Source organism: Tyto alba, unplaced genomic scaffold (genome assembly GCF_018691265.1).
Source record: "Tyto alba isolate M040663 unplaced genomic scaffold, T.alba_DEE_v4.0 Super-Scaffold_22, whole genome shotgun sequence".
In the NCBI taxonomy this organism is placed as follows: domain Eukaryota; kingdom Metazoa; phylum Chordata; class Aves; order Strigiformes; family Tytonidae; genus Tyto; species Tyto alba.
In genome coordinates, this window is record NW_024881296.1 from 551658 (window position 1) to 565407 (window position 13750).

Sequence of the window (13750 nt, forward strand, 5' to 3'; positions counted from 1 at the left end):
GCAAATGTCGGTGCCCGTCCAGGAAGCAGAGTCGTAAAAAAAAAAAAAAAAAAAAAAAAAAAAAAAGGACAAAAAAAAATAAATAAGGACCCCAGAGTCTCGCTGCTGAGCTCCCCCGAGGCAGGTGGGCTGGGGGGGGCGGGGGGGGAGGGAAAAGGACGGTGGGGCTGTGCTTGTCCCCGCGGGAGTGCCCGGTGGGGAGAGCCGGGCCGGGCTGAGCTGAGCCGGGTTGTGCTGAGCCGGGCCGGGCTGAGCCGGGCCGGGTTGTGCCGAGCCTGGATGAGCTGAGCCGAGCCGGGCTGGGCTGAGCCGGGTTGTGCCGAGCCAGGCCGGGCTGAGCTGAGCCTGGTTGTGCCGAGCGTGGATGAGCTGAGCCGAGCCGAGCCGATCAGGGTTGTGCCGAGCCGGGCTGAGCTGAGCCGGGCTGAGCTGAGCCGGGCCGGGCTCCCCGCCCTCCGCGGCCGCGGTGTCTGACCGCTGGTTTTGTTTTGGTTCGCTCTGGCAGACTGGCAGAAGACCGAAGCGCAGAAGAGGCGGGAGCAGCTTTTGCTGGACGAACTCGTTATTCTCGTTAACAAACGGGACGCGCTGGTCAGGGACCTGGACGCCCAGGAGAAGCAGTGAGTCGGGCGAAGGAAAAGGGGGTGGGGGGGGTCCCCGCCGAGCCGCCACGGCCCCCGCGGAAAGTTTGGATCAAGTCCGCGGGCGCCGTGGCGGGAGGTCGGCGCGGGCGCGGAGTGGAGCGGAGCGGGCGCGCATCCCGCGCAGCCCCTCACCGCGCCTCCCGCCGCCTCTTCCCGCAGGGCCGAGGAAGAGGACGAGCATTTGGAGAGGACCCTCGAGCAAAACAAAGGCAAGATGGCCAAGAAGGAAGAGAAATGCGTTCTCCAGTGAGCGGCCTTCCCGCAGCGGTGGCGAAATCGCAGCGCGGCTCTTTCTTACGTTTTTAAAATGCCGACATGAGACTGGAAAGAAAAAAAAAAAAAAATGTTTTGAAAAAAAAAAAAAATTTTAAACTCTTTTCCATTTTCTTAGGCCAGATCTAGGCTGCGCCGGGCCCCTCTCTGTTGTTTTTTGGTTTCCATTCAAGCGAACTCGCGTTGTACCATGGTTTTTCCTTGTGGGCTCAGCTCTCCTGCCGAAAGGGTTTGAAATGGAATCGCCGAGCCCCCGGGTGCGCGGGCGATGCGGAGATGTGCGGAAGGAGCAGAAGAAATAAAAGTCTGTCCTGGTTTCTGTAGCTGGAGGAGGGCTGAGTTTTGAAATAAATACGTTTTTGTCGTAATAGGATTAGAGAGGGGGATATAGGAAAAAAAAATGTCATTGGGAATGGTTTCATCTAGTCCTGCCATATGTAATACTTAATAAGCTACCTACATTTTATAGTTAGGTCAGATCCACCCCAGTTATTATTAAAAATGTGCTGTATTTACCAGTGTTTTCTTTCAGCAGTTTTACATCACATCCCCGGGAGTAGAGCTGAGCCGCTCCGGTTTTTTTCGGGGGGTTTCTCCCCCGGCCTTAGCGCCAAGCCCGGGAGCGGCGGCGAGCGGGGCTGCCCGGGGCAGCGTGCGGTCCCCCTACGGCCCCCCGTGTCCCCCCACGGCCCCCCGCGGGCCCGGGCCGCGCCGCTCCGCGTTATTTATTGCGCCCGGGCCGCGTGTGTCCTTCCCCCCCCCCCCCCCCCCCCGCCACCCCGCCCCGTCCGTGTACCCCCCCACGCGTGTCCCGCGCTCGCATCGTCCCTTCGTGGAGCTCGTCTCGTTTATTTATTACAATACCGAGTCATATATAAGATTTTCAATAAAAGCCGAATCTTTCTTACCGTAACTGCCGCTTTCCTCTTTACCTGGGACCCTCTCGCCCACCCCCCCACCCCACCCCCCGCGCTCCCACGGCCGGCGGGGGGGCCCAGGGCCGGGAAGGGTCCGACCCCACGGGGGGCAGCGGCCGCCGCCGCCCCGCTAACGCAACGAAACCCACCCGCGGGAAAAGTTTTTCGTTTGTTTTTAATAAAACACAAGGCGGGGAAGGGGAAGTCAAACTTTTCCCAGCGGGGCGATGCCGCCCGCCGGCCGGCGCGGGAGATGCGCGGCCAAAAGCCCCGCCGCGGCCGCGGAAGGAGCGCACACGCGGGGACCTGAGCGGGCGGCGGGGAAGGAGGGAGCCCAAAACCCGCGGGGACGTGGCTGTCGTCCCGGGAGGGACCCGCCCCCCCAACTCCTCATCGCCGGCGGCTCCGGGTGCAACTGCGACCACCTCCGCGCCTCGCCCTCCCACTGCCACCAAAAAAAAAAAAAAAGCAAAATAATCCCCCGTGGAAGAGGGGAACGGCCGCCGGTGCCCCGTGGGTTGTGCCGTCCCGGGGGGCCGGGGGCTGTCCGGGTGCCCGCCAGTGGGTTTGGCCCCACGCGAAGTTGAGGAGGATGCGCGGAGCCGCCGGGAGGGCAGGGGCGATGGGCAGCGGGCTCCGCCGAGCCCCCCTGCCCCCTCCAAAAATCCAGGGAGCTGGGGGGGGGAATGAGGGGGAAGACACCATCTACACGGGCTCCGCGGCCGCGGAGGGCAGCGGAGGCTCGGGTGGGTCGGGGGCCGCAAAGCCGTGTGAGGTGCTGAGCCCCGAAGCCTGGGGCTGTCACCGGGGGGCGAAGGGGGGGGGGCCGCGGGCTCGCATTCCCCCCCCCCCGGGGGGGGTGGGGGCCGGTGTCTGTCTTTTAACGCGCAAAAAGTAACTCAGCCCCCGCGTTGCGTGAAAAATAAGTGTGTTCCTCCCCAAGCCGGGAACCGGCCACAAAATATGCTCCCCCCCCCTTCCTCCCCCGCCCCGAATTGCCCCCTCCTTGCCCTTCCCCGCCGTCGGGGCCGGGGGTCGCGCAGCCCAACCCCCCGGCCGGCCGCCGACCTTACCTGGGCGCAGCGGGGAGGGCTCAGGCTCCATGGACGGGGGGGTCGGAGTCAGCCGGGACCGTCACGTCGGGGGGGGGGGGGGGGAAGGACACACGGTGGGGGGGACGGGACACGGCGAGCCCCGCGCCCGCCCTGCCCGCAGCCCCCGGCCCAGCCTGCAGGGAGGCGCCCGCAATTGGGGATTGGGCAACCAAGATTGTTGGGGGGGGGGGGGGGGCGGGGGGGGACGGGACGGACAGGACATAGATACCCCCTTGGGGGTGGGGGGGGAGCGCCGGGGGGGCGGCTGCTGCCCGCCAGAAGCGGGGCCGCCCCGGCGGGAAGAAGTGATGGGAAAGGCGGCGGGGGGAGCGCGGCCCGGGAATTGCCCCGGCGGGAGCGGGGCAAAAAGAGGGGAGGGGGGGGGGGGGGGGAGCTAAAGGTGGGGGGGAATTCCCCCCCCAAACTCTTCCTCCTCCCTCCTCCCTTTTGCTTTTTTTGTGAATGGGCCGCGGCGCCTTTGTTGCGGGGAGAAGTGCCCGTGTCGCTGACTTTTGCGGGAGAGCCGGTAAAAACCTCCTTTCCTCCCTCCAACTCGGCCCATCGTCCCCCCTCCCGCCTGGATTAGACGGTTCCCTCCTCGCCCGGGAAAAAAGAGGAGAAAAGAATTAAAAACAAACAAACAAACAAAAAAATATATATAAAGGCCGGGGGGGGGGGGGGGGAGGCAAACCGCGCTGGGGCCGGGGCCGGCGGGCAGCGCCTTTAAACATTAGCTCGCTTTCAGCTCCAACTGCAGTTGGGGGGAGCTGATTTGGGGAGCCCAACAAAAGCCGCGCAGCGGAGCCCCCGTTCGAGGTGCGGGGCCGCTCCGTCCCCTGCGCGGTTGCAGCGCGCCGCTCCGCGCCCCGACCCGCCGCCGCTCCGCTTGTCGCCGCCGCTGCCGACAACGAGTCGGAGTGCGCGGAGCGGCGCGGAGCGGCGCGGAGCGGGGCGGTGGGTCCCGTTCCCCCCACCCACCGGCCCTGAGCCACCCCCACCCCCCCACCCCCCCAGCCGCTCGCCCCCCGCGGCGCGGGGCAGCCCCTGAATTCAGGACGCGGGGGGGAACGCGCGGCCGCTGCTTTATTATTATTCTTCTTATTTTAAAGCACAAAGTTTATGAGAACCTCCAGGAGCCGGAGCGGGGGGGGGGGGGGGGGAGGAGGGCCGGGACCCCGCTCCCCCCTCGGCTCTCCACCTCCCCCCTCCAGCAGCGCCCTCCGCGCCGGCGCAGGCGGTGGCCGAAACTTTTCCGCGGGTCCCCTCAGACGGCTGGGCGGAGGGAGGCCAGAGCTGCGCGGGCGCGGAGCGGCTTCTCTCCGCACAACTTCTCTTAACGATTTACACACACACACACACACACACACACCCCCCAACACACACCCCCACACCCCCCATCCCCTCCGCGGAGCTTACGCGGCGTCCTGCGAGCCCACCCCCCCCACCCCTTAGCTCCGGCCGGCCGGCTCGCCAGGCCGGGCGCGGCGGCGGCGGGTGCGCGGGGGAGCGCGGAGCGGCGCGGAGCGGCGCGGGGCGGGGGGGGGGCGGGGGGGGGGGGGGCGCGGAGGGAGCCGGCGCCCTGCTCTGCCATTGCCCGGGCGGCTGTCAGTCAGGCGGGGAGCGGCCGGGGATTGGCGCCGGGCTGGTTACGCAGATGCTTTGCGCGCACATACAAGGGTAGGGCCGGGGGTAGGTGATCAATCCTCATCAGGGCCGCGGCTCCATCGCCCCGACAGCGCGGGCCGCCGGCAAGGTAACGCGGGTGCGCCCCGACAAGTTGGGGGTGCGCGGCTCGGCTTCGGGCATCCCCCCCCCCTTCCCTCCCTCCCTCCCTCCAGCCCCCCTCCCCAACCCGCCTCTCACCTGCCTGACCCCCCCCCCCCACGCACATCCCCCCCCCTTTCCCCGCCCGTCCCCTCCCTCCGCGCCCCCCGCCCGCCCGCTCCGCCCTGCGCGCAGCCCCCCGCCGCCGCGGGCGCTCCGCAGGTGGCCGCGCAGGTGAGGCGGGCGGGGGGCACCGCGCTCCCCGACGGGGCGGGCGGCGGGACGGAGCGGGCCCACGGCACCGGCACCCGCGGAGCGTGTGTGTGTGTGTGTGTGTGTGTGAGGGGGGGGGGGGGGGGTAGGCGCGGCCGGGACGGGGCTGTCCCGAGATTTTCCTCTTTCACTCTTCTTTATTTTTATTTTTTTTTTTTTTCCTTCCCCCCCCTCGCCGCCCCGGGACGGTCCCGCTCCGCGGCAAAGTTATGCAACGCCGGGTCACGGCGCTGCCGCCCGGGCCCGGCCCGCCGGGAGGTGCCCCGCACCCCCACCCAAAACCCGCCGCCCCCGCGGGCCGGGATGCCCGCGGTGCCCCCGGGGGGTGTGTGTGTGTGTGTGTTGGGGTGTGTGTGCGTGTGCGGGGGGGGTGGGGGGGTGCGGCTGTGTCCCGGCCACAGCAGCGGGGGCCGCCCCCGGGGCTCGGCGGGGCCGCCCGGGGTCTCTCCGCCCCTTCCTCCCCTCCGCGTTTATCTGCTGCTTTTTGCCACCGGCCGCCGGGGTCCCGCGTGTCCCCCCCCGGCTCTGCCGGACCCCCCCAGCCCCGGGCCGGGCCCCGACGCCCGCTCGGGTGCCTGCGCTCTCCCTTTTCCTTTTTCTCTTTTTAACTCTTATCCATTTCTAATTAAAACGTCCCCCGTCTGCTCGCTTTTAAATTAATTATACTTCCCTCCTCTGGTACCTCCTTTTGATTCCTAATCCAATTATCTTTTTAAATAATTGCTTTATCTCTCCCCATCGCCGGGCACTGTTGCCTCTCGGCACTTACTCGCAACTCGCCTTCGTTTAAAACAAAATCCTCGTAGCAGTAATAATAATCACAATAATAATAAACCTGACAATTAGGGGCGGCCCTCGCGGAGCCTCCGCGCCGGGACGCGCAGCCCCGCGGCCGCCCGGCCCCGGGCGCCCCTCGGCCGGCCTCGGGGCGGCCGGACCCTCACCCCCTCTCTCCACTCTCTCCCCAGGCGCTCCGGCCTCGCCTCTGCGCGGGGAAGAAATCCGCCTTTTTGTTTCTCGATCTTCGTTGTTGTTTTAATTTTTAAATTTCCTTCTTCCTTTTTATTTTTTTGGGGTTTTTTTGTTTGTTTGGGGTTTTTTTTTGCCCTTTTTTTTTTTTTTTTGCCTCCCTGAGCCTGCGATCGCTTGAGGACCTCGCAGCGGTGACGGCGGGACGGAACGAAAAAAACTCCTTTTACACCGATTTTGTGCTCCGTTTTTAAATTGTTGTTGGCTTTTAATTTTTTGCCGCTTGTTTGGGGTTTTTTCAGGGGTTCTTTTTGTTGGGGGCTTGTTTTATTTTTTTTTTTTTCTCCTTTTCCCCCTTCCCCACCCCTTACATTTGATTTTTTTTTTTTTTCCTTTCCTTTTTTTTTTTTTTTTTTTTTCTGCGGGACTTTGGAGGAAACCTGCCCGGCTTTTAGCATGATGTCTTACCTTAAACAGCCCCCTTATGGCATGAACGGGCTGGGGCTGACGGGCCCTGCCATGGACCTGCTGCACCCCTCCGTGGGGTACCCGGGTGAGTGCCCCGCGCCGTGGCCCCCTCCCCATCCCTGCCATCACCCCCCCCCATGCCCCTGCGGGTGCCTTCTCCCGGAGCGGGAGAAGCTCTGTCCTGGGCGGCTTTGGAGGAGCCCGTGGGGTTTGGGATGGGCTGTGGGGTGGGTGCCCCCCTTTACCCACAGCAGGGGGGCAGCGCCAGGTCCAGCTGAATTTCTCCCCATCCCCGGGGCTTCTTCGTTCTCACGGGGATTTTTAAGGATGTAAAAAAAAAAAAAAAAAAAAAAAAAAGCTTTAAAACCCCAAGAAGTAGATTTATTTTGACACAACGAAATGTCAGCGTTGCTCCCGCCGGGGCCGGGCCTGACTCTTCCCCAGCCCCCTGCCACCCACGCTGCCCACGGCAGGACAGGGGCTGACCGGGTGGGCAGTGCCCGGCTGCCGTGGGGCTGGGGCGCGTGGGGAGCGCTGCTGCTCTTTGGGGCCAGGGTAGGGGGATGCCTCTCAGGCCCCTTCCCCAGGGGTGTCGGGGCTCCCGCCGGGCTGTGGGGGGAGGGGGGGTGCGGGGGTGCCCCGGTGTGACCGGCGTGGCGGTGCTCGCCCCCAGCCACCCCACGGAAACAGCGGCGGGAGCGCACCACCTTCACCCGCTCGCAGCTGGACGTGCTGGAGGCACTCTTCGCCAAGACCCGCTACCCCGACATCTTTATGCGGGAGGAGGTCGCCCTCAAGATCAACCTGCCTGAATCCCGAGTCCAGGTACCGGACCTCCGCAGGGAGGGGGGGGTGGTCCCCGTGATGCTGGGGGTTGGAGGAGTTGGGGGGGGGGGGGGGAAGTGGGGGCACCCCAGCTCGGCTGGCGCCGCTCGCACCCGGCTCGCCGTCCATACTCGTCCCTCTTTCCTCGGGGCTGGGATGCTCCCAGGCTCTTGGCCACTTGTCTGTCCTGCTGTGGGGGCATCCAAGCAAAGGAAGGGGGAGCTTTACTTTTCCTTTTTTTTTTTTTTTTTTATCCTCTCTTTTAAATTTTATTTTTAGCAATCATTTTCTGCCCCCTTCCACCTGCCCCAGGGTATGGCAGCCCCGCTACCCGGGTGCTCCCCCAGCACTGATTGATGCCCGGCGGGGTGGGATATGCAGGCAGCACCCCATGCAGGATCCGTCCCCCAAAACCCTCTTTTGTCACCGCGCTGGGGACATGCACAGACTGGCACACTCCAGCCACTGGTCCTGGGCATCTTTGCTTGGGGCGGGATGCAGGGTGGCCTGGGTGCCAGGCAGGGCTGTTTTTTTTTTGTTGAGTTTTTTGTTGTTTTTTTCTTTTTTTTGGGGGGGGGTGGTGTGTGTGGTGCTAATGGCTGGGCGTGGGTGCCGGGAAAACTGGTGCTGGGGTGAGGTTGGCTGGGTGCTGCCAGGGCAAGGAGGGGCAGCGGGGTGAACCCCCCCCCCCCCGCCTCCCGCTCACCCTGCCACCTCTCCTCTCCCTGCTGCTCATCCCCCCCCCCCCTTCCCCCCCCACCTCTCCCTGCACCCCATTTTCTCGCTCCAGGTCTGGTTCAAGAACCGCCGTGCCAAGTGCCGGCAGCAGCAGCAGAGCGGCGGCGGGGCCAAGAGCCGTCCGGCCAAGAAGAAATCCTCGCCGGCTCGAGAGAGCTCGGGTTCGGAGAGCAGCGGGCAGTTCACGCCGCCGGCGGCAGCCTCCAGCTCGGCCTCTTCTTCCTCCTCCAGCTCGGCCTCGTCGGCCCCGGCGGGCGCCCCAGCGTCTCTCAGCACCCCGGCCTCGTCCATCTGGAGCCCGGCTTCCATCTCTCCCGGCGCGGCGCCGGCGGGGGTGACGGTGCCCGAGCCCCTGCCGCCCCCCGCCGCCTCCTGCATGCAACGGGCCGGCCCCGCCGCCGCCGCCGCCTCGGCCAGCTACCCCGTTTCCTACGGCCAAGGCGGGGGGTACGGGCAGGGTTACCCCGCGCCGCCCTCCTCGTCCTATTTCGGGGGCGTGGATTGCAGCTCCTACCTGGCGCCCATGCACTCCCACCACCATCCCCACCAGCTCAGCCCCATGGGGCCTTCCTCGGTGCCTGGCCACCACCACCACCACCCGCTGAGCCAGAGCTCGGGCCACCATCACCACCATCACCACCACCACCACCACCAGGGTTACGGCGGCACCGGGCTGCCCTTCAACTCCTCCGACTGCCTGGACTACAAGGAGCCCGCCGCCGCCGCCGCCGCCTCCTGGAAGCTCAACTTCAACTCCCCCGACTGCCTCGACTACAAGGACCAGGCGTCCTGGCGCTTCCAGGTCTTGTGAGGGGTCGACCGCCGTCCCTGTGTGTCCCCCCACCCCCCCCCCCCACCCCCCGCCAAAGCCACCACGGACCCCCCACCCGGGGTCTCCCCGCTGCCTCCCGGGCAGGACTCTGGCTCTGGTTCTTCCTCCTCCTCCTCCTCCCTCTTCGTTAGCAGTGGCAATGCCCTGGGGGGGTGGGGGGGGGTTCCTGCCACCCCCATCTCTACTGACTGATATTTATTTGCTTCCTGCACCCCTCCAGGGGGTTTATTATAATTATTATTTTTTTAAACGCAACAGAAGAGGAGTTTTAAAAAAAAAAAAAAAAAAAAAAAAAAAAAAAAAAAAAGTAAAAAGCCTAGCGTCTCCCCTGCTGCCCCCTGGGCAGAGGCACAGGCTGGCTCCTGCCCTGCCAGTGCCCCCCCCCCCCAATTTCACGCGGGGACCCTCACTGCCCCAGCTGCGGGAGCCCCTGGCTCGCCAGTCCTGTACAGCCTCTTGCCGCTGGGAGCGGTGGGAACAATGTAAATACTAGGTCCGTTCCAGTGACCATGATTATTTTTAGTTGATGCTGTTGGGTTGGCATTTATCTAGAGTCTTACTTGGAGCAGAACTTAAAAAAAGACTTTTTTTTTCTTTTTTTTTTCTTTTTTTTTTTTTTATTTTAAATTTTAATTTTCTTCCCTAAAAATGAATCTTTCTCCGTCTCGTGTCCACCATCCATCCTCAAGGGCTCCGCCCGAGCTTGGCCGCGCCGTCCTGGGGCTGGGGGTGGTGGTGGGGGGAGGGATCAGCAGCCCAGGGGGTGCCCAGAGGGGAGGCAAAGGGGGAGAGAAGGGCTGCCCAGCTGATCCGCAACCTGCAGACCAAAAAAAGCAAAACTTTTGGAAAAAATTAAAAAAAAAAAATAATAAAAAGGAAAGAAAAAAAAAGCATTTAAAAAAAAAGTTTTGGTTTATTTTTTGGGGGGAGGGCTGCAGGGGAAAGCAGCTGTACGTTGGGATGCGGGGGAGCACAACTTTTTGGGAGTGTCATTTTTAGTTTCTGGTTATTTTTGGGGTGGTTTTTTTGTTTTGTTTTTTTTTTTTTTTTTTTTTTTTTTGTTTGTTTTTTTGTTTGGTTGTTTGTTTTTTTTTTTTTAATTTTTATTATTTTTTAGCCCCTTGGGGTGGTCGGTGCATTTCCATGGGTCTGGGCTGCAGCCCCCCGTGCCCAGCTGCCTTACCCACCCCAGGCTGGTGCTTTCCAGCAGCTTTGCCCCACGGCGGGAGAGGGACCGTGTATGTGTGATTTTTTGATGCCGTAACCCCCCATTTACCCCTTCAACTGTAAGGCACCCCGCCCCCCACCCCCATTACCCCCATCCCAATAAAATCCAAACTAATAAACACGGTGGTGTCCTGTCCTCCTTCCTCCCCCCCTGCCTCCTCCTCCCCAGGAAACTTCCCTGGGGGGAGCGAGATGCTGGGAAACGCTTCCCGGGGGGTCCCAGCAGGATGGAAAGGGGAGGGGGGGGGCGGGGGGGGGTGTGATGAGTTTGTGAGTGCTGCGGAGCGGGGCACCCACGGCCACCTCTGCGGGTGCGAGCTGGGGCTCTCTTTTCTGGTAATCGATGCCGTTAATTGGTTACCGATTTATTGCTGCGCCGCCGCGCCAGCGGGACCGCCGCGATGGGCAAACGCTGGCCGAAACCCTCCCCCCCCCCCCCCCCCAAACCCCAAACTCGGCACCCCGGGGCAGGCCTGGGAGGGCGGGGGGGGGGGGTGAGGGCCGCCCAGACATCCAGCCCCGCGGTCAAACCTGTCCCCCCGCTGCGGGCAGGGGGGCGCTGCCTCCCGCCCCCCCCCCCCCCCCCCCAGCCGCTGCGGGCCGCGGTCCCGCCAGGGATAAAGGGGGGGCGGGGGGAGGGGGCAATTAATTATTTCTCCCCTCTTGTCGTTGTGTTGTTTTTTTTTTTTTTTTTAATTATTTAATTTCCTCAGACTCTTCCCCGCAGTTGTTGGAGGCTCTGCCCACTGGTGCTGGGGCCATTCCCACTCCCGCCCCCCCCCCGGGACCGAGGGCTGAGGGACCCACCAGAACTACCGCTACCCAGTTTGGGCCATCGATGCACTTGTTGGGCGGGGGCTGGGGGGGGGGGGGGGGGGGGGGGGGAGGGACATCCCCAAATTCCCATCCTCCTCCCTGTGGTCTTGCAGCTGCGCTCACTGTAGCCAGGAGCTCTGGGGCTGTGCCCTGTACCCGCCCCCCCCCCCCCAAAATCCTGGTTGTCCATCGCGGGGGGGCGGGAATAGGTGTCAAGGCACCGATGTGCTCCGGGCGGCCACTCTGGGGAGGGTTTGCACCCCTCCAGAGCACACACACACACACACACACACACACACACACACACACCCCCAGCATCCCAGTGGGGTGCAAACTGGTCTGGCAATGCGCTGCCGCGGATGCAGCAGGAAAACGGGGTGGGGGGGGTGGGGGGGGGTGTCAGCCCCGGGGGGGGCGGTGCAAGCCCTGTGCTGCTTTCCAGGGTTGGCCCCCAGCACCCCCACGGTGCAGCGGGGAGAGACAGGAGGGGATGGGTGCAGCTGGGTTGAATTTAGGGGATTTTTTGCTCTTTAAACAGTTCTCCTTGTTGTCTCCTTCAATGCGCACATCTAGATCTATTGAAGTATTTATATATATATATATATATGTGAAATAATTGCTCTTTTCTTCAAGCACCAGCCAGACACTCACCACCCCACAGAGTGGCTTTGCAGGCAGTTCAAGGGAGGACCACGCGTGCTGGGTCTGGGTGTCACCAGCCTATGCATTCCCCCCCCCCCCCCCCCCCCCCCCCCCCCTTTTCTTTTAAAGAGCAAAAAGTTATCACAGCCCTCCTGGAGCTGTTACAAAAAACAAAAAAAAAAAAAAAAAAAAAATCTGTGCTGAGCACAAAGTGAACTGCTGCTGCCCTCCCAGATTTAGTGAGCACCTGAGGGACAAGAGCCATCAAGTGTATAACAACCCCCGCCCCCCCCCCACCTCATCTTCTTCAAACAAAAATGACACACTTCAGCTTCCTTAAGAATCGTGTTTCATTATAACTCCCTAAATCAGCGATGCTGAGAGACACAGCCAAGAGGGGAGCCTGAATTTCAGTTTTGGGGACGTGGTGCTAAACTTCTTCACCCAGCGCCCCACATTGTGGCGGGGCCTGGGGTCTGCTTTGGGGGGGGGTGGAGGGGGGAGGGTGGGTTTGGGACTCCAAGGAGTGCTTGCATCCCCCAGGGAAATCCCCCTCGCCCCCCTCCCCTGCTCCGGTTTGGGCACCCCGCAGTGCCCAGCGCCGCAGCCCTGTGGTTTCTCCAGCAGCACCCCCCCCACCCCAATTTGGGCATTTTCCTGCCCCACTCGTGCTGCCCTGGAGCACCTGAGCCCATTCCCGATCACATCAAACAACGGCTTTGCCCTTCAGTTTTATTTTTATTTGTTGTTGGTTGTTGTTGTTGCATTTCTCCCAGCCCTGGGTTTCTTCGAAGGTCGACCAGCCTGACTCGAGTGGGACCAGCCGGTTTGCCGGAAAACAAATAAAATTGCCTATCGGGTAGAACACCCCCCCCCGGAAAACCAGCGCGGTGACTAACCCGCGCGATGCCCGCCGGCGCGCCGAGCGCGGTCAGGCCTCGTCCTCCCCCCGCCAGCCGTGGGTCGGTGCCAGCAGCGTGGACAAGACGTGACTTGTGCCTGTTGGTGGGTCATGGATTTGGGGAAGGGGGGGGGGGGGTAAAAGGGGCCAGCACCCCCCCCTACCACCACCACCTTTTCCCTCTCCTTTCGCGAGGAGCACGCCCGCAGCGCTGGGGCTTGGGTGGCAGAGCGAACGTCTCCCGCTGCGGGCTCTCCCGAGGCTGGAACAGGCGCTGCCGCCCCGAGCACAAGTCTTGGCAGGTAAAGCGGCTCCGGGAGCAGGCGCCGGCGGGATCATGTGGGTTTGGTTTTGTTTTTTTTTGTTTTGGTTTTTTTTTTGTTTTGTTTTTTTGTTTTTTTTTGGGGGCAGCCCGGTTGTGAAACAGCCACCTGGGTGACTCGGTGCCTCACACCTCAAGCAAGAAGACTGCTGGGTGCGTGGCTACTATTAGTACCTTCTTTGGGTTTTGTTTTTTTGTTTTGTTTTTTTTTTTTTTTTTTTTTTTTTTTTTTTTTTTTTTTACAATAGCATTTGCTGTCGGTGCCACGGTGCTGGGATGCCGGGTTACCCGCCCCGAGCCCGGTGAGGCTCCCGCCGCTCGCCCGCAGCCAGCGGCAGCTCCAAAGGCACACGGTGCCTTCCTACCTCTAAGTCCAGGGCCAGGACTTGGTGGGGTGAAAGAGGGGCAGAGAGGAGAGAACACTACCCAGCTTGGGCTGGTGGTATTTTTTATTTATGCTTGGTGTATCACGGGCCTGAAATAATTTATGATCTTTTTGACGTCGGCAGGGTGTTTGCTCCGAGTCCCCTCTTGGAAAGCTTTGCTTTTAACCCCTCTGTACACAGCACAGGCAGCGGCTTCACCGCCCTTACTGGCTCCCAGCGGTGGGCAGAGACTGGTCAGGGTTGATGCCGGCTCGGGTGGCCGCCAGCCAGCTCGGGTGCAGGATGCTCTTTGGGGATGCAAAGTGTTATGGCCGAGCATGAATGAAATTATTACCAAAAAATTATAAACATAAATCATGTTCTAAGTTTCAGGAGACGTACCCACTCCCACCACCTACTACAGTTATTTTGTAGACGGCCTTTCTGGCAGGGCGCAAAGAAAACAGATGATTACAGCTGAATAAGGAGCCATCGCACCCAGCCATTTGTGGTTTTCCCGGTGCTGACCTCTACGTTAGCCAGTCACTGCTAATTCATGCACTTTGAGTAGCAATTAATGCACATAAAAGCCCACATTCGTTCCAAACCTGTTTTGAATTTGTCAATAAAAATCTGCCGGTGTAACTCCCAGCCGAGGAACCTGCTACACTGGAGAGCTC

General features: G+C 62.0%; 2 protein-coding genes across 9 annotated transcripts in view; both read left to right on the forward strand.

Moving 5' to 3' along the window:
* Positions 1-1830, forward strand: part of EHBP1 (EH domain binding protein 1) — a 230914-nt gene extending 229084 nt beyond the window's left edge. For all 8 annotated transcript variants that reach the window (XM_042795730.1, XM_042795731.1, XM_042795733.1 and 5 more), the window contains 2 exons: positions 506-620; positions 804-1830. In XM_042795730.1, coding sequence (XP_042651664.1) covers positions 506-620; positions 804-894 — 206 coding nt within the window. In that variant the 3' untranslated portion in view covers positions 895-1830. The remainder of the gene's footprint in view (positions 1-505; positions 621-803) is intronic.
* A 4499-nt stretch (positions 1831-6329) lies between these two features.
* OTX1 (orthodenticle homeobox 1) lies at positions 6330-9506 on the forward strand. Its single transcript, XM_042795942.1, has 3 exons — positions 6330-6487; positions 7076-7227; positions 8018-9506. The coding sequence occupies exons 1-3, from the start codon at positions 6391-6393 to the stop codon at positions 8774-8776; spliced, it is 1008 nt and encodes a 335-aa protein (XP_042651876.1). The 5' UTR covers positions 6330-6390; the 3' UTR covers positions 8777-9506.
* Positions 9507-13750: the final 4244 nt, after the last annotated feature.